The following is a 20,043-nucleotide window of genomic DNA, read 5'->3' on the forward strand; positions in this document are numbered from 1 at the left end:
AAATTATAAAAAGGGCAAGACGTCCATGTGTCTGTTGGCAGAATACAGCTTTTTACCTCGTCAGTAGCCGCTGGACCACGAGACAATAATTACTCGCCAATTACGGAGACAAGCAGTGCTTAAGTGTGGCTTAGCATTTAATCGTCCGCTCGACTGGGCAGCTGGTTACATCCAGATCCCATATATTAGCAAACAAAGTCAACAAGCCTTATATAAAACAGCAAGCACAGACATGTACAGAAAACACAGCCTATATTTCTCTACAGATAAGATAAAGTAAGTGCAGAGAAAAATCAAAACGGATTATTTGGGAACAGATGTTGCCTTCGTGAGTTCCGCTGTAATTGATAGACACTTGAACATCGAAAGGAAGAGTTTTATAACCGGTTTGTGGTGAGAATAAAACGCATAATTACAGTGTCTGTTTAAGCGGAAACACTTATGCTTCATAAATAAAATATCTTTATTTGTATTATGCAATTGTTGAGTTGCGTTTGGGGGAATGAAAGTGTTGACTGTGTAATAATAACAACAAGTTCATTTTTATTGCAGACTCAAAGATTTAGACCGAGCGACATGAACATACACATTATCTAGTGATTACTCAAGATTAAGGTCGGATTGACTAGGTTACATGTTGTGTCTGACCAAGGTAAACAACTCACAACAGGGATAAAAGCAACACACCATCACCACTGTCTTCTTGACCTTAGAAATGTGCCAACTCTCAAAACAACAATCAGTTTCCAGGCCCTGAATGCTACATGTGTATTTTTGGGTGTGTCCATTCCGCACATTAGTTCCAAGTTGGACTCTGACACATTGTTTTATTGAGGTCAACAGTTTCCAGTGTGTTGAGTGGACTGAATTGTAAACAATACTTCATAGGCACACCTCTCCCTCTGGCTTAAGTCTTCGTTTACTTTTGCGTCTTTGACAAGGTAAATAAATAGCTTCCCTTAAACTTGAAGTTGCTCTCTGTACGCAGCAACTATGATCTTAAACGAGACTTATAATGCATAATTTACTTTAAACAATGCATGTCATTTACTCACTCAAAGTTGCATTTTGTTGCATTTGTGTTCATACATGTTTGTGTTCTCCAGCAGTCACAATTGTAGAAACAGTTTCCCCTACTTCACTGCTATGTATTCACTTTTCTTTTTTCTTAAATGTAGCGTCACCTAGGAATTTTGGCACAAAAGAAAATAATCCAGTGCTTGGCTCTTGTTTGTGTAATTGAAAGTGACTTGGGAGAGTCAGTGATACTTCAGGTGAGCTATGTAAACCAGCAGGGAGCATTTGAGGCTTTCATATACAGCTGATAAGATTATTTACTTTACTGTACATTGTTCTGCAAACCTGTGGATGCATGCTGGGTCAACCTGGAAGCCATGCAATAACACCTCGCTCCAAGCTGCTTTGAACTCCCCCCTACAACTACTCACTCACTACAAGTAGGCAATACTAGTAGCTTCACAGGTATCAAGTTGAAGGTGTGGCGACTAGGAAGGTATGCAAGACGCATAGGCCAGCATCTCGTGTCTCCTTCAGGTATGTGGGATAGTCGAGTCTTTGCACTGGGACAAGCAAGGAATAAACCTTTCACGTTATGGGACACAAGTGGATTTGGGAATGCGTGGGAAGAGCCTCCATCAACACCTAAAACTGTATGAGCTCATATACTAAGGATGCTTGTTACGGCAATGAATCCCAGCACTTCTAATGGAGTATATATATTTACACATTTTGAAGTAGGCCAAGAATTCTTTATCTTACAAGATGTGCACTAAGTTGTTTTGAAATTGCTTTAATGACATGTATGGAGATTCTATAAATAGGATGACGTCTGAAATTCAGCAATAGAGCTTTTAATGGCTGTGCAAGGGTCACAAGTCCAGATACATTTTGTGGGAATCACGTTAAATCAGTATGTTTTTTGTATGCCGAGTAATTCTAGATTGTTGCATTGATGAGCCTGCTGATAAATGACAAATTTACTGTGCTGTACTAACTCAGCAAAACATGGAGGCATGTATGTCTTTCTGTGGCCTCATTTTTGCCCACATACAAAAGTCTATAAGCTGCACTGCATACCACAAGAAAGGACCTGCCGACAAGCGAGTTCACACAGCAGCCAGCCCTTCAGTCATCGTCATATGGTGAGATTTACACTGGAAACCCAACACTTGGGGAAAAACAAGAAGGCACCAGGGAGCCAACGGCAAAACACAACTGACCTGTCATTTAAAAAATGTCCTGGTGAACTTGAGTTTTGTCAAATCTTTGTGCATTCTGCAATCTGCGCTCAAGACAAACTTTCCTATTTCGACGTCAAAAACTGCTAAAAACTCTTCAGACTTTCACCTCCAGTTCCCAACATCTGTCCATTCGCTTCACTGTCTCTCGGAAAGTCGTCAAATACTTGGGAAAAGTGGGCAGTGCACACCCAAAACACACAGAGCGAGTTGTGTGAGAGCCACGGGGGAGGCAGAGATGTTGACATGTTATTAAATGTAAAAGGACTGCCCTTTAATCCTATAATGCCTCCACTGGAAGCAACTTTCAACTTTTACAAGAACCAAGACTTTGCATCCCATTTTAAGAGCTGACAATCCTTCAATATGCTTTAATGTCACTGCACTGGAATTGACTGGCGTGTGCTCTGAGGTGAACATTGGGAAGTGTTTTTATAAAAAAAATACAGATATTACTAATGGATTGAATTGCAAAGTGACACACTGTGAAAAGTCATGCCCTTTTTAACAAATCAGCCTGCACCTCTGCAATTATGACATAAAAACAGTGAACAAAAGCTGAAAAAAGTACAATGGCATTTTCATCTGGCCTCATGAATACAGCACTTCTTGCAGGAAGTTATAAACCACTCAGTGCAACTTGTAAGCTATTCACAGAGATTGACCCATTCCAACACTATTTTAATGCAGTGCCATTCAGACTTCCGTACCGACCGAATCTCAATGACCCTATATGTGTCGGATGACCACCAGTCCATATCAGCTCCTTTATGTAACACTGCAATGGACCATGTGTGCAAAGTACCTTGAACTACAGCTATCTTGTGCTTGTTCAGGTTGCGTCACGGTGCCCTGGCGGTGGCCCGTCTGGTTGTTTGGCTGCGGGACACTGAACAGGTGATCTTTGCTGTGGTCACCAAATCTGCACCGACAGCTGTGTTTGCTCAGCGACCCGTAGACACCATTTGAGACCATTTACATTTGCGAGTTGGTACAGGACAAGGATGTTTGCGGAGTATAAGCTAAATTCTGCATAGGTAATATGGAGGTAGAGTCAAGTAGCAGTAGTGATTGTTAAAAAAGGTCCAAAGCAAAATAACAAATCAAGCAGTGCTGTGGTCATAGGATGCAAGTAAAGACTGCATTTGTGCTGTGTTTGCAAGTTTGAAAGAATGTAAAGGCCATGTTGAAATAGTTACCCAACAAGAGGGACAATGTTGCAGAGTTGAGTCATGCAAGGATCGATGCTGCATGATATTGCAATGTCAGCAAGGGGGGGAGAGTAAAGGGTGTGTTTGAGTTTACAAGTTGGATGCAAATATCAGGAGGACTGACACTTGTGTGATAAGAGCAAGCAACACTTTAGAGAGAGGTCCACAACAAAAGGGCAGCAACGTGGCATCGAAACAACACGCATTTTGTATAAAGTTACATGTGCACAACTCAATAATTCATGTGAACAAGTCTATAAATCATGTGAACAAGTCTATAAATCATGTGCACAAGTCTATAAATCATGTGCACAAGTCTAGAAATCATGTGCACAAGTCTAGAAATCATGTGCACAAGTCTAGAAATCATGTGCACAAGTCTAGAAATCATGTGCACAAGTTTAGAAATCATGTGCACAACTCTAGAAATCATGTGCACAACTCTAGAAATCATGTGCACACCTCTAGAAATCATGTGCACAACTCTAGAAAGCATGTGCACACCTCTAGAAATCATGTGCACACCTCCAGAAATCATGTGCACACCTCCAGAAATCATGTGCACACCTCTAGAAATCATGTGCACACCTCTAGAAAGCATGTGCACACCTCTAGAAAGCATGTGCACAACTCTAGAAAGCATGTGCACAACTCTAAAAAGCATGTGCACAGGTTTACAAACCATGTGCACAACTCTAAAAAGCATGTGCACAGGTTTACAAACCATGTGCACAACTCTAAAAAGCATGTGCACAGGTTTATAAACCATGTGCACAACTCTATAAATCATGTGCACAGGTTTATAAACCATGTGCACAACTCTAAAAAGCATGTGCACAGGTTTACAAACCATGTGCACAACTCTAAAAAGCATGTGCACAGGTTTATAAACCATGTGCACAACTCTATAAATCATGTGCACAGGTTTAAAAATGGACCGGGTTGGAATGGCCCGTCCATCTGCAGTGCGCCTCTCTCCTGCAACCCCAAAAGCCACTCATTTCTGCCACGTTTCCCTTTCTGTTCCTGGGACTTTTTCCAAAAACTCCCACCACTTTCTCTTACTCACACTTGCACTGCAGCTCCACCATGGCCTGGTACCACTCGTCCTGGTCCGCCTCGCTGTCCGCGGCCACGGCGAAGCTCTCGGCGCGCGTGTACAGGACGATCATGTGCTTGTTCTTGGAGTCGGCGCGCTTGTTGATGTTGAAGCACGTCTCCAGCGCCACGGCTTTCTTCGGGACGGGCGCCTTGCCGCGGAATTTCTTCTCGCTCTCGTAGTACTCGAGGCGCGCCGGGCCCAGCTCCGACGCGCACCGGAGCACGAAGTACCGGCGGTGCATGGACTTCTGCTTGCGGAGGTAGCCGCTCTTCCGCACGTCCTCGCAGCAGCCGGCCGGAGGCTCGCACGCCGGGCTCTCCATGACAGCCTTTCCCCCCCGATATGTGTGTCAACTTCCCGCACTGTCAATCACTTTTTTGTTGTATTTGTGTTAAGTTTTCTCGCTGGTGCCGCTCCCCTCCCGCTGCCCCACATCAATGCAGGCATGGAGCGCGTGAGGGAGGCAGAGGTCGGGCTCCCGGGGGTCGCTCCTGGTGTCTTGCAGAAAGCGGCTCGTTTTGACGCCAAAAAAAGATGAGTGGCTCCGTCTCCTCTCACGGGCAAGTTTCCAGGGCTGTCCTCGGGTGAGCGCGAGCGCTGCGGGTCGAGCTGCTCCTCTTCTCCTACAACTCCCCCAAAACTCGCTCCGGTGCTTTGTTATGAGTTGGTGCGCGGAACCTCCGGGAGAATGGGTTCCGGTGCACGCTGTGTTCCGTCTGCCCGTTCGCCCCCCTCGGTCGTTCCCCCGGTGCCGTGCTCGTGCAGCCGTAGTGTGGGGCAAGGACTGTCACTCACTCAGCTCTAGTACTCAGGAACACGGCGCGTTCACGGGACGAGACTAAACTCCGCGCAAACAGCTCCGGGTTTTCGCGCGCTTGAGTTCTCGCTCACGTCTGCGCGCAATAAAACTCTCAAAACGTTATAGTTCAACGCCGTGGCTGTAATTGCGACCTACAGTTGAACAGGAACACATTTCGTAACAGATAATCGCAGTTTTTCCCCACGGACACAGCGTTGTTGATGTAGCCGTGATAGAGCGTCTGAAGTACAGTGCAGAGACGTCCTGCTCTTTCTCAGCTCGTGAACGCAGCGTCACTATGAGTGTGTAATATTTCTGTGTTGTCGCTTCACACTGGGTCCATCCTGTTCTCTCTTTTTTTTTTTTTTCCAAAATCCCCTTCTGTCCACTCTGTCCACTCTGTGCATGGGTGCATGTCTGAGAAGCAATTTTAGAAACGCACCGTTTCTGCTGCACTCACACACCATGCACGCAGGGCGTCTGTACAATACTAACAAAGTGCAAATAGGCAATACTAACAAAGTGCAAATAGGCAGATTATTATGTGTTCTTCTTTTATCACAACGAAACTGGTCACGTTTGAATAATGGATCAATAGAGCGTAACTCCGCTGTGCTAGATAATAAAACATGCCCAGACCAGTTCTGCTGGGGTCTGGCACTGGTCAGTTTAATCTGTCTGGGCACTGCCGTGTCTCCACAACGAAATATGGAAACATCAATAATTGTTAAAAATAAACAAAGTAAATGGGGTTGGGTCAAGTCAAACTCTAAATCATTCAAACAAATCTATAAATAGCCACATGGATAGCAACAGAGGATCTCCATCTTGGTACACTTGCAGTATGAATGTTATGCAATATGCATCCAAAAGTAACCTTCTCCACGAGGTCAGGGAAAACTGACTGCCCAGCGCCATCTGCTGTTCTCAAATATATTGCTACTATAATCAAAAATAATTCCCAAATAGTAAAAATAGTAATAATGAGGAAAGTCGTTTTAAGAAGCAACTGATTTTATGAACATTGGATACAAACACGCTGTTACATGAGTCAGTTTGGCAAATTAAGAAAAACAAACTGTGTCTCAATGTTAACCCAAAACAAAAGGGAACAAACATTTGGTCCGGTCGATAACTGGAGATGAAATAGGCCTACACATCTAGGTTAGTTTAGTATTTGCTGTTACATTCAGTAGCATCTCCTTTTAGCCCTCTAAGCGCATGCAGCCTGAGAGTAAAAATACAACGATCCTTCAACGGAATTAAAACCAAATGACCAATGCATAACAAAATGTAGACATAAAGGTCCACCTCCAATCTATATCTTCATGCATCTTTAGAGCTAGAAAACTTCTCTCATTACGTCGTAAACATTTCAACTGGTGAGTTACACACTGGCTTTCCTCTCGGAGACATTTATTTTAAAGCCGGAGACATATTACTGGCGGGGCTGGCGGGTTTTTGCACTTTTTTAAGCAGGAGATGAAAGCAAAGTAGCAGCAGCAGCAGCAGTAGTGACACGTGTGTAAATTTTTCTTCAAAAGTTATAGGCGTCATTTTGAGCCCTGAGGTGGCATCTACTGGCACACAACACCTTTGACATTAAACACAACAGGTCATCACTCTCCTGTACTCACACGCACTACATTTTGTCAGTAAATCTGTGTTTTTTTCCCTCAACAAACAAACAAACAAACAAACAAACAAACAAACAAACAAACAGGTAAACATGGACAGGGCTTGGGGCCAGAAATACTCCAGAGGTATTGAAATGGCAGCGACTCCTCAGGTTCAACATTATTTTCCAGACACCAACGCTGGGTGAGAGCGAGGGGGGAGGTCAGGGTGTATGGTCAGATGAAAGGGTTTTTCGACGTCCCTTGACTGGGGTAAATATTCCCCTGAAACACAAAAAAAAGTGTGAGATTAAATGGGGAAATCGGCATTGCACTTTTTCCATTTCTGAAGTTGCCATTTACAACTAATACTGAGCTAATAAGTGCAGGTTTTTTAACTTTTATAATGAACTGACAACAAAACAAGGCCCATATAACATTTTACAATTAATTCAGAACTGTTTAGAACAAAAACAGACATTTATCTTGTTTTGTTCTAAAAAACATTATTTACTAAACTAAACCCAAACCATTCCTCTCAGTCCAACTTTTTGAAACAGATAGTGATGAAGAAGCTCTATTGTAATAAAATGCTCCATACAATACACTTACTGTAAAAGGATTGACCGACAGGGACCGTGGAAGTTTGGGCTGAGAGTCATTTACAGAGAATGAGGCAAAACCTTAAAAAGACACATTTACATGGTCAATGGAGGCGGTGGAATTCCAAACTCAACATGCAGCTGTTCCTGTAGACGTTATTGGTATGCCCCGAGCGCCACTGTACACTGCTGAGATAATGAGGACGGCGTGGTGAGCTTGATCTGCAGCCGGCGCACATACAGTATCAGTCACACGAGCCGGGCAGAATTAGAATGACCAACAACATGCATTATACATGTCCTAAGCATGCTGCCCAAACACATTTAAATTAACCATGCATGCTGTAGGTGATGGAATAATAAATATAGCCCACTATGTTACAACAATCAATAGACATTTTGCACAGCTTGGGATAACAGCTTTAGGTATGGTTCATTTTTATATATTTGTTTATTGAATGTACAGTGCATTTTTCTCTTTAGTTTGCATGTATTGATAATTCATTGTTTATTTATTATGAGTATTTTTGCTTATTCAATTAAGTTGATTCAGTCATCTGCATAAAATAGGTCAAGTTGGGAGGGCGCTGCAGGCTTTGTGGGCAATTCATTTTACAAGAGAGACAGAGAGGCTGCAGGAACATTTGAGCAACTAAACAAACTAAAATGTGTTTTCTTGTTTGTGCATTTGTTTATTTTAAAGATCTTGACAATGCCTCAGACAGTGGTCTTCTGTGTTCTTTGTTTTAAGTTAGGATCATTTAGTTTGCAAAGGCCAAATCACCACGTATTATCATGAACCTATGATTATTGACAGCTATATTTAAATTAAATATATGCTAAATATACAGATCTCTTCATCTACTACTTGAACATATTATGTGGATGCATTCAAACACAAATAAAGTACATTCAAAAACTTCCCCATGCATTTTGTTAGAAACATTTCATTCATGTGTGAATTTTTATTTCAGTCAGTCTATTTAACACTTTATTTTCTGCAAACCCTTTTTATCATAGTTTATATTATTATTATTATTATTATTATTATTATTATTATTACTAAGATTAATTGTTTCTTGACAATGGCCATGCAACATTTTCTGATTAACTTCCATTGAGGCCTCGAGTGCATGACAATCAAGGACTATACAAACAGGCTTGAATCAACCAAAATACAACTTAAAAACCATTATGACACGGTTAAAAGCACGTAAAAGTTTATTTTGCACATATGCCTCCTTTAAGTAAATTGATTTCTATTTGAATACAACAGCACCATTTTTTGTGCTGTATCATTACTCGTTTATGCATGACTGAAGAGCTTTATATTACATTTGAACTCATACATTGCATTGACATAAACAGCATAAACAGCATAAACAGGTGCTTACCGTTGGTTTCCTGGTTGCTGTCCGTCTCGTGAAACGCGTTGTGTGAGGCTGGTGCTGGGAAGGACACAGGCGGAGGAAACACTGATGTGGGTGAAGTGACGAATGCACCGGAGTCACCTGCAGACAGGAAACGTCCATCATCATGATCACACTGACCTTATACAAGACGTGTGATGAGAAAAGATGGATGCGACAAGCCATGCACACAACTTGTCAAAGACCGATTATTTGATATTTCTCATTAACGGCGCACTCTGTCACTTTTGGGGACGATCCGCCGCCTGCTTGTCTTCACGAGATGGTATTGCTTTGCCTGGAATGTTTCAGTGTGGCATTTAATTTAAAGATCCTCATGGAGACAAGCAGGTGGCACAACCAGGATTAGTTACAAGTTACAAGTTACAAGTCAAGTCTTTGGAGAGGCATGTCTACTTAAAAACACCTAAAAAAAATTGAATAAATGTAAGAACGATGAGTCATATTGTGGAACAACATAAAACTTGCAAGATCTGTCCATTTGAATGATACGCAGCTGAATATTTATTTTGCACCCATGAAAAACTTGCAACATCTGCGTGTATCAAACATAAAGTGGCATTGTGCAAGTGCTAAATTTATATTTAAAGTATAAAAAGTGGTAACATAAATAGAAATTAAGTGTTTTGTCCGTGGAAAACTATAGCACAGGCAGAAGTACAGAAAGTAAAAAACACATTTGCTGCTTTGGTTGAAGATAAACTAGGACAGGTCGACACAAAATACTAATACAAATCTGCAAGTCTTTTATGCTGCTTTTTCTCATAATTAAACATTGTGTGATGAAAAATACACTGTGATGTAACCGGAGCTGCCTTTCCCATGTAAAGTAGTTGCAGAAGAAAGCAGAGACGTTACCCGGGCTCTGGGCTCTCACCTCCAGAGGCGCTGCTGAAGGGGTTACTGGGGGAGAGGGTGACGGGCGGCTGAGAAGAGGAGCCGGAGCTGAATGGATTCGGGAAATCTGAGACGCACACACAGGGAGAGAGTGGAGGGGACAAGAGGGGCGAATCATTCACATTCCTCTCTATTCAAACCGGCGCTGCTCTTAGCCACCAAGATGTTAATTAAAGGTGCCGGGTCGTGTTTGAGACGAGCAGGCGAGAGAATGAACTTTCGCAGTGAGATCAATGCCAGAGACTCACTTATGAAGGTTTGGGATCCGGAGCCTGTATCGACGCCGGGAGAGCTAAAAAAAACAAAAAAAACAGTGACCTTTACTTAGAAACCAATCATGTCCAACAAAAGGTAAAAGACAGGATTGAATTGTACCTGGCAGGAGTTGAGCTGGACGAGAGCCTATTGCCAAAGAGGCTGCTGTACTGCGGAGGTCCACCAGCAGGGGGTGCTATCAACGAGCGTTTCACACACAAACGTTAATAAATGGCGTTTTGAGAAATCAAGCACCATTATTACATTAAAGTGTGACTGTGAACTCATAACAAGAAGGGGAGACTCCGTTGATCTTGAGGCACTGAAGTGTTACAAAGTGTCTGAATAAAATACAAGCTCTCTGTTGCTTCTGGTATGAATCAAAGTAAGCCAGGGCAGAAAATCAATAACCTCTTTAATCTGCCAGCCAGGGTGAAGGTGGAAAACCAGCTCAAGGGCTACTCGCATGAATGGTATGCATTAGAATAGCTGGTTACAAAACAAATTACTATCCGGTTGGAAGAAACAAATCTACTATGTTCATTGAGTCGGACTATGGGTGTTCAGGAGCAAACACAGGGATTGGAATTTAGCTGTGGAAAGCCTTGGCATTTGCTGTAAGAATGTTATGCAACCTCGTTTAACTGGCTGTGACAATGAGTATCACACGTACTCTGGACCGCGTAATGCTCCTTTGTCCTCTGTACTAACTTGTGTCTTCTGGGCAAAGTTTTACATGTGAAACCCAATTTGAAAACATGACTTGAATTGGCTTAAAACTAAATTTTGCCAAGACATGTGCTCATTAACAGTATGGATTTGTATTCATTTGAAGAGGAATGTAAAAGAGCTTAGTGGTCCATCAATAAATATCCTCTGCAGTGAGCCAGAGAGACCACCCTGTTCTTGTGAGATAACATTTCCCTACTATACTTGTTTCATCAAATCATTGTGTCTTCCAGTGTGTGGTGATTTGCATACAGATTTGGTAGTAGTTTCACCCTCAACTTTGTTTTTTACACAGAACTCCTTGTGGCTGGATTGGTTTCTACAAAATCTAAATCACCTGGTTCTTTATAGAAACAATAGTACCTTACACACCTTGTAAAAAGTGTCTCCCTGCATACCTGGTTGTGTGGGTGCTGGTGGGTCACAGAAGGCACTGTCCAGTTGAGAGACAGCGGCATACTTGTCCTGATTTTTGGCGGTGCTGACGGGGGGTGTGGTCTGCCCCCCACTGCCCGACTGCTGCTGCGGCGGGTGCTGCTGCTGCGGTGGCGGCTGCTGCTGCTGCTGCGGTGGCGGCTGCTGCTGCTGCTGCTGCTGCGGCTGCTGCTGCTGCTGCGGCTGGGACAGGGAATGAGGCAGGGGTTGTATCTGTGAATGGCTCAGCCCTCCAAAGTCCACACTCAGAGACTTAGGAAAGGCTCTGAAGGGCCCGGTGGTCCCTGACACTGACACTGTTCGACCTGTGAGAAAGAGGAAGAAAGTAAATGTGATGCAACGAAGTGTAATTTCATAAATATGCTAATACTCATTTCACTCTTCAGTTAGCATAAATGTACTCTCTGGCAGGGACAGGTCAAGTTGAAAGTTGACCTGCAACATATGCTCCATAGCGTGCACCTTTAAACTTCACTTTCATTCAGAGTTATGGGCACTTGGGACTCAACTCACAAACTATGACATTTTTCACAATGTCACATTTCCTCAATAAAGCAATTTGTCTTGGGCTAAACTACTGACATTTGTTTAGAGACAGAAGAAAAGGTAAAAATAACAAATGAGCAGCAAAGCAACTTATCTTCCAAAACATTTCATGCTAGCAACAGCTGTTAGTTCCAGCCAAAGTCAATAAAGCGGGAGAAAAAGCGTTCCAAAGAGTCAGCTGACAATCCGGGCCAGACAAGACTCGAGATGACACAGATTACATGAGGATACACAGCGTGAAGCATGCAACAGAGGCTTGGGTGTGTGTACGCTGGAGGAATGCTGTCTGCACTACCTCGTGTTCAGATCACTTCCTTGTATACTTCAATTGGAATATTATTAGCGCGTATGTGTGGAGAATACGCCCAAACCCTCGCCATGCTGAAGCGGTTTGACGACAGCAAGGTGCAAAAAAATCTCAGCATTGCTCGGGGGGTAGCAGCGAGGGTCTAAAAATAGAGGTTAACTTGGTCTCCTCTCTCTTCGGGAACATGACGTCTAACTCTGTGTGACCCTCCCCTGTCTTGGGATCTAGGCTATAATGTAATTTCGCGTATACCTTTTGTCTTTCTGCGTACATGGAAGCGAGTTATGAACAATGCAGCTCATAGACCAGCCATCTATTATGAATGAAACGAGCAAAGAGAGAGAGCGTATTGATTCCAGCAGCACACAGTCAAATGCGTTGGTCAGAGCCAAGTCTTACCTAAAGTGAAGTGGTTTTTGAAGGAGCTACTGGCTATAGTATTAAGGAGAGAAACAAAGATGGATAGTTTGGGAAGGAAAGAGAGGAGAAAGTGTCACTGCAGTGTTACATAACAGTTGCCCTTGGTGTAATTATTGTCTGGTATGTCACTACGTGTAAATCTGTGGTGTAAATCAATTTGTGTTGATTAATTTCCAGGATAATGCAGTGAAAATGGTTGTGTTTTTATGTATGATGTTTGAATTATTTATCTTGATTAAAAGACAGATATCATCAAGGTAGTTATTACATTATAATATTGAAAACGCTTATATAACAATATCTTCTCATTCCCTGATGCTGACACTTAAAAGTTATTTCTTACACTGTACATGTAAAAATACTGCAAAATACTGATTGTTTAGATGCAGAATTAAATTACTGGAAATGCTGACAACAAAGGGGCGCTTTTGGTGACGCACCTGAAGGTCGAGGGAGAGCGGGAAAAGAGGGCGTGTGACTTTGACTCCCCAGCGCTGACGACAAAGAGCCGGGGCGCTGTCGTTCAATCCCGCACAGAGTGGCATCTAAAACGGGGTGAATAAACAAAAGCATTTGATATTTTTGCAAAATATCGCTTCCATTTACGAGAGAAATGGAGCCCACCTTTGAGAGTGGGGTCTCTGAAGCTCTGCGATCTCAGCGGCCGCGCAGTGAACACGTCCGTCCGCATGTCGGCTGGTGAGATGACGGGGCCCCGGTCCCACGAGGGCAGCTGGGCCTGGGACTGCGGAGACATGAGATGACAGGGGTATAGATGGTGGACAAGAGGAGTACACGGCGGACAGCAAGAGTATACGGCAGGAGTATACGGTGGACAGCAGGAGTATACGGCAGACAGCAGGAGTACACGGCAGACAGCAGGAGTATACGGCGGACAGCAGGAGTATACGGCAGACAGCAGGTGTATACAGCAGGAGTATAGGCGGACAGCAGGAGTATTTGGCAGACAGCAGGAGAACACGGCGGACAGCAGGAGTATAGAGCAGGAGTATACGGCAGACAGCAGAAGTATATAGTAGGAGTATAGGCGGACAGCAGGAGTATTCGGCAGACAGCAGGAATATACGGCGGACAGCAGGAGTATACGGCAGACAGCAGAAGTATATAGTAGGAGTATAGGCGGACAGCAGGAGTATTTGGCAGACAGCAGGAGTACACGGCAGACAGCAGGAGTATACGGCGGACAGCAGGAGTATACGGCAGACAGCAGATGTATACAGCAGGAGTATAGGCGGACAGCAGGAGTATTTGGCAGACAGCAGGAGAACACGGCGGACAGCAGGAGTATAGAGCAGGAGTATACGGCAGACAGCAGAAGTATATAGTAGGAGTATAGGCGGACAGCAGGAGTATTCGGCAGACAGCAGGAATATACGGCGGACAGCAGGAGTATACGGCAGACAGCAGAAGTATATAGTAGGAGTATAGGCGGACAGCAGGAGTATTTGGCAGACAGCAGGAGTACACGGCAGACAGCAGGAGTATACGGCGGACAGCAGGAGTATACGGCAGACAGCAGATGTATACAGCAGGAGTATAGGCGGACAGCAGGAGTATTTGGCAGACAGCAGGAGAACACGGCGGACAGCAGGAGTATAGAGCAGGAGTATACGGCAGACAGCAGAAGTATATAGTAGGAGTATAGGCGGACAGCAGGAGTATTCGGCAGACAGCAGGAATATACGGCGGACAGCAGGAGTATACGGCAGACAGCAGAAGTATATAGTAGGAGTATAGGCGGACAGCAGGAGTATTTGGCAGACAGCAGGAGTACACGGCGGACAGCAGGAGTATACGGCAGGAGTATACGGCGAACAGCAGGAGTATACGGCAGACAGCAGGAGTATACGGCAGGAGTATACGGCAAACAGCAGGAGTATGCGGCAGGAGTATACGGTGGACAGCAGGAGTATACGGCAGACAGCAGGAGTACACGGTAGACAGCAGGAGTACACGGCAGACAGCAGGAGTATACGGCAGATAGCAGGAGTACACGGCAGACAGCAGGAGTATACGGCAGACAGCAGGAGTATACGGCAGACAGCAGGTGTATACAGCAGGAGTATAGGCGGACAGCAGGAGTATTTGGCAGACAGCAGGAGAACACGGCGGACAGCAGGAGTATAGAGCAGGAGTATACGGCAGACAGCAGAAGTATAAAGTAGGAGTATAGGCGGACAGCAGGAGTATTTGGCAGACAGCAGGAGTACACGGCGGACAGCAGGAGTATACGGCAGGAGTATACAGCAGGAGTATACGGCAGACAGCAGAAGTATACGGCAGGAGTATACGGCGGACAGCACGAAAATACGGCGGACAGCAGGAGTATACGGCAGACAGCAGGAGTATACAGTAGGAGTATAGGCGGACAGCAGGAGTATACAGCAGGAATATACGGCAGACAGCAGGAGTATTCGGCAGACAGCAGGAGTATTCCGCAGACAGCAGGAGTATACGGCAGACAGCAGGAGTATATGACAGCAGGAGTATTCCGCAGACAGCAGGAGTATTCCGCAGACAGCAGGAGTATACGGCAGACAGCAGGAGTATATGACAGCAGGAGTATTCCGCAGACAGCAGGAGTATTCCGCAGACAGCAGGAGTATTCCGCAGAGAGCAGGAGTATACGGCAGACAGCAGGAGTATATGACAGCAGGAGTATTCCGCAGACAGCAGGAGTATTCCGCAGACAGCAGGAGTATTCCGCAGACAGCAGGAGTATACGGCGGACAGCAGGAGTATATGACAGCAGGAGTATTCCGCAGACAGCAGGAGTATTCCGCAGACAGCAGGAGTATACGGCGGACAGCAGGAGTATATGACAGCAGGAGTATTCCGCAGACAGCAGGAGTATACGGCGGACAGCAGGAGTATATGACAGCAGGAGTATTCCGCAGACAGCAGGAGTATACGGCAGACAGCAGGAGTATTCCGCAGACTGCAGGAGTATACGGCAAACAGCAGGAGTTTCCGCAGACAGCAGGAGTATACGGCAGACAGCAGGAGTATACGGCCGACAGCAGGAGTATACGGCCGACAGCAGGAGTATACGGCGGACAGCAGGAGTATACGGCCGACAGCAGGAGTATACGGCAGACAGCAGGAGTATACGGCCGACAGCAGGAGTATACGGCAGACAGCAGGAGTATACGGCCGACAGCAGGAGTATACGGCAGACAGCAGGAGTATACGGCCGACAGCAGGAGTATACGGCAGACAGCAGGAGTATACGGCCGACAGCAGGAGCAGAGCAGAGGCAGATGGGTGTGTCTCTTTCAAGCTCCTTTAATAATTGATATCTCTTTGAAGTCAGCTACCTGGCCCTCACCAACCCACTCACTCGGCCTGCTCCCACGCCGCGATGAGGGTAACTCAGGTCTATTTTCAACTTTTATTACACTCACTTCTCTTTTGTTTTGAACTACTTTTTTACAATAAGTTTCATTTACATTAAAAAAAGACTTCCCATTTTCTAATTTATACTGCGCTTTTTATACAAAGAAAGAAACACAAAGCGCTTTACAAGTTACATATTAAAATCCCTAGAAACCACACAACCACGCTGAATACAGATGAACCAGCTGAGAAAGCACCATCAAAGGAGCTGTCTGCACCAGGTTTTGCTTCCCTCGTATTGATAAGAATGCTTGTAGCTTACCAGTGGTCTTGGGGCTCTGGGATTGTGGGTCGGACCTTGTCCAACCAAAGGACCATGGGAGGGGGGCATGGAGGGGACTGGACTCCACGGACCCTCCACATCCCTGCGATTTTTACATTTCGAAAAGTGCCTGAAAGAGAGCATTATTGAGTCATTAGTAAATCTGCCAAAATAGAACCACCAGTGACATCATGCATAACAGTTCATGCAAATTTTCGATGATAATCCAATAATAAACAAAACCATTTAATCTGAGCTGTAAACAGTGTGATTATATTGTTGTATAGGCAGCGCAACTTAGGCTAAAGCATTTCTGTCCACAAAGCAGCATTTTTTCTGCTATGTTGTAATTGAAAGAGTGAAACTACTTGTAAACGTTTTAATGGTTGCACAAGCTCACCATTTTTTCTTCTCATATTTGTCTTGAAGAAATTCCTTAAACTTTTGCGAGTCCTTCATGTCGGAGCAGCCGTCTGTCTTTGGGTCAAATATACACAACCACGTCCTTCTCCCAACCTGGAAAGGGTTAGTGCAAAAAGAACACTTTGGTGTCCATTATATTCCTAAATACCTCTTGCCATTTTTAGATTACTCACATGATCAATTCTATATTACAAAAGGTAAAATTTCAGATTGCCTCAAAACATTTGAGAAAATATCAATGCGTTTGTTCAAAATTGTGTAAGACGTCAAGACGTTTTAACTACCGTATAAAAAAGAAAAAGAAAAGAAAAACCTTCTCCAGAGCCACCTCACTTTAATTACAGGAGCAACACATGTTACCGCCAATAAATGAATCATGACAGGCCCTAGCACTGCAGAGATGATGGTGATGGTGATGATGATTGTGGCAGTGGTGGTGATGATGATGATGTAGTCTGTAGTGATGAAGAGGTGGAGAAGAAAACCTCTTCTCATTTTATGCAACGTGCCAATAGCAGCAATGGCATAAGCTCAGGAAGGATTACAACCTACACACTCTTGCACAAAGGAAACAGATTGTGGCTTGGCTTGCCTTTAAAAAAGACCGTCTTGTCGAGAAGTTGGTAGCAATAAAAGATGTGCAATATTGTGCAATGAGGGCTGATCTGGACAAAGGCAACGTGTTTCTTTAGTATAATGTGATTTTCCAAAGGATGTTTGCATATAGAGGTCCACCAGAATCCACAGTCATAAAGTGCATATTGAAAATAGCTTGCTTATATATTGAGTCGTTGCAGCACTGTTATGTAATAGTAATAACATAGTAATAACAGGTTATTGTCCATCTATACACAGCCCTTAGATCAAGCTACGGGTCGGAAATCCCAAAAACGGTGCGATTTTCAACTAGTTCGGATGACGTCTCTCACCTCATTGCCATGGTTTTGGAGGAATTCCACTTCCTGTTGCGAAAAGGTTGTCATGGAGATAGACTTGACTCTGTGGGGAGGGTTGAGGCCTCTCCTGGGACACAGAAACAAGATGAGCAGTGAAATTTAGACACAAGAAACACAAAAGGGGGTCTAGAAGGAGAAGGGGACAGCTGACATGTGGTGCAATATTAAGGTCAGACTTGTTGTGCAAGGTGCCACAACGCATAATCCACCCCACTGTGAAAGAGTAGTTTGGACACAACCTGTCATGTATTCTGTATTTCCCATGCAAAAGGAAAAAAGGCAGTGAAAGAAGGTTTGTGTTGGAGGATTTGCGCAATAAGATGCAGTTCGTCCTGGAGCTTAGACATGCAGAACATAATGTGAGAGATAGACACATACACGCCCACACCGGAGAGGAGAGCCTAAAGAGAGAGAGATGGGGAGAAAGGTAGTGTCAAACCTGCACCATGGCGGTATGTAACAGAGCTGGAAACTGACCAACAAGCGCTCTGACGCTTGCGAGGCTACAGAGGGAGGGAAGACAGAAACATGGAAGAGATGCGTGAATACAGGCTTTTCCACAAGAGCCTCCTGCACAAATTATGAGGCACTGGAGCTGTCAAAGGGCGGTGCATGGTGCAATCACAGGCCTGACACTTTTTTACTCATGCATTTTACCCATACGTGTGTCTCCACTGATGCGGTGACGTGAAATAAAAATAAATGTCAAATGAAAAAGGGGAATCAGAGAGGCTCGTTCACTTACAGCATTCCAGAGCACGACGTGCAGATGAAGCTGCCCACCGTGACGTCCGTGTATGTGACCCCGGGCTGGTTGCACTCGAAGCAGTGTTTGTTTACTCCAGACTGGGCCAGCTCGCGGACCTTACGCGAGCAAATCTCCTGGTTGTCCCGGTGCTTGCGGTTCGACATATTTTTTTGACAGCTTTCCCCCCTTCCGCGAGCCCGTCCGCGCGTGCGTTCGTGCGTGGAACCCTCTGCAGCTTGTCCTGTCCTGTCCGCCCCGGTTTCCCCTCCTCTCCCCGTTTACTACAAGCCGCACTTCTTCACGCCCGCATCGTGGACACACGCTTCTGCAGCTTCTCCCGACAAGAGACTACGCTGAGGAGCGGTGCGTAAAGACGGACGAGGTGAGGACCGGAAACAAAAGGGCAGTTGTTCAAAGTAAAAGCTCCAAAACGGTGAGAATGATTATGTTGTCAAGGCTTGTTCGTTCTTTTCAATTAGATTAACATTTTACGTGCAAGTATTTATAGTCAGATGTGTTTCAAATCATTTCAAACACATGCAAACAAACTGAATGTTACAATAAAAAGTTGATGGCGCAGGAAGTGGTGCGTAATAATATCTGGCTTGACGTCTGGACAGATGCGTAGGGGATCTCCTGTCAAACACATATAAGAACCTGTCAAGCGTCCAAGTTTGACACATTGTTTTGATTTTTCAGATCATGCTCCACATGTAAACATATTTATGAAGTCAGTGGCGCGCGCTCTTACGCAAGTGCAGTTTTGGCACCGCTCATGGGATCCTGACGCTTCAAACCTCATCGTTAACAAGGGGCCAATTCCCAGAGGCGTTGAATGGACCTTTCTTCAAAATGTCTTTTAAAAACATATGTACCACTTGCTGTGACTACAACTTTGGTAGTGGCGTTTATTGCCATAGCAGGCCCAGGAATGCACCAAAGTTAAAAGGTCACTTAGAGGGCAACTGCAGCCTTATATTATATGACATTGCGTTGATTCAATTCCCCCATACCATGTCAACAAAACAAGGTGATTATTGATGGATTTAAGATATAAAAAAAAGAAAAAAGAAATCATATCAGTGTGTGACCAGTAGGTGGCGACAGAATGGCACCACAACAATGTTTATTTGTGAGCGTGTGTGGCCCATTTGTGTTTGTGTACACATGGATTTGATAACTTAATGTAAAAAGCAGTGTTTTAAACGAGCCAGCAAGTGACATAAGTGCACTTGCTGACTTAGCTTTAGAATATTTTAACAATTTAAGGATTTGTTATGTATTATTTATTTCCAATTTCAATTCTAAGCTCTGAGTTGTGCCTATAGCCTGCTCTTTAGTAGTAGTACAGTAACAGTATCCTGCCCCGGGCCATTCGAGCCGCAGTAATTACACACGTCGGCCGAGCCCTGAACCACAAGAGTGTCTGCGTGCTGATGATGACAAAGTGCACATCTCTCATTTAAAGTTGCCCAACGCGCTGAAAGAGCTTTGTCTCACCTTTTGAGGCCTGTAAAAGGAAATGAGGCTTGTTTTACACACCGACCCTTGTGTTTTCTGTGTTTTGTTTCTTTTTTAACACCTTCACCAACAACACAGAAAAGTTGCCACACAAGAATACACACCCAGT

General features: G+C 44.4%; 2 protein-coding genes across 4 annotated transcripts in view; both read right to left on the minus strand.

The window, feature by feature from the left end:
- The window catches only part of LOC140371798 (insulin receptor substrate 1-B), a 33,263-nt gene extending 28,267 nt beyond the window's left edge, over positions 1 to 4,996 (minus strand). Inside the window, exon 1 of the mRNA XM_072459007.1 lies at positions 4,539 to 4,996. Within this exon, the coding sequence (XP_072315108.1) occupies positions 4,539 to 4,893 (355 nt within the window). The 5' untranslated portion in view covers positions 4,894 to 4,996. The remainder of the gene's footprint in view (positions 1 to 4,538) is intronic.
- A 1,370-nt stretch (positions 4,997 to 6,366) lies between these two features.
- Positions 6,367 to 18,814, minus strand: agfg2 (ArfGAP with FG repeats 2). Of its 3 annotated transcripts, XM_072459010.1 has the most exons (15): positions 18,411 to 18,581; positions 18,105 to 18,168; positions 17,639 to 17,732; positions 16,687 to 16,802; positions 16,287 to 16,416; positions 13,232 to 13,352; positions 13,048 to 13,152; positions 12,587 to 12,619; positions 11,298 to 11,639; positions 10,291 to 10,366; positions 10,164 to 10,207; positions 9,896 to 9,982; positions 8,983 to 9,099; positions 7,599 to 7,669; positions 6,367 to 7,271 (listed from the first exon to the last, which is right to left on the minus strand). In XM_072459010.1, the coding sequence occupies exons 3-15, from the start codon at positions 17,690 to 17,692 to the stop codon at positions 7,224 to 7,226; spliced, it is 1,344 nt and encodes a 447-aa protein (XP_072315111.1). In that variant the 5' UTR covers positions 17,693 to 17,732; positions 18,105 to 18,168; positions 18,411 to 18,581; the 3' UTR covers positions 6,367 to 7,223. The 3 variants fall into 3 exon arrangements, with proteins under 3 accessions (XP_072315111.1, XP_072315109.1, XP_072315110.1); XM_072459008.1 differs by lacking the exon at positions 18,105 to 18,168 and having other exon boundaries at positions 18,411 to 18,814; XM_072459009.1 differs by lacking the exons at positions 12,587 to 12,619; positions 18,105 to 18,168 and having other exon boundaries at positions 18,411 to 18,814.
- Between the last annotated feature and the right edge of the window lie 1,229 nt (positions 18,815 to 20,043).

Source organism: Eucyclogobius newberryi, unplaced genomic scaffold (genome assembly GCF_026437365.1).
Source record: "Eucyclogobius newberryi isolate DKJ021-1_F unplaced genomic scaffold, fEucNew1.0.hap1 SCAF_22, whole genome shotgun sequence".
Lineage (NCBI taxonomy): Eukaryota > Metazoa > Chordata > Actinopteri > Gobiiformes > Gobiidae > Eucyclogobius > Eucyclogobius newberryi.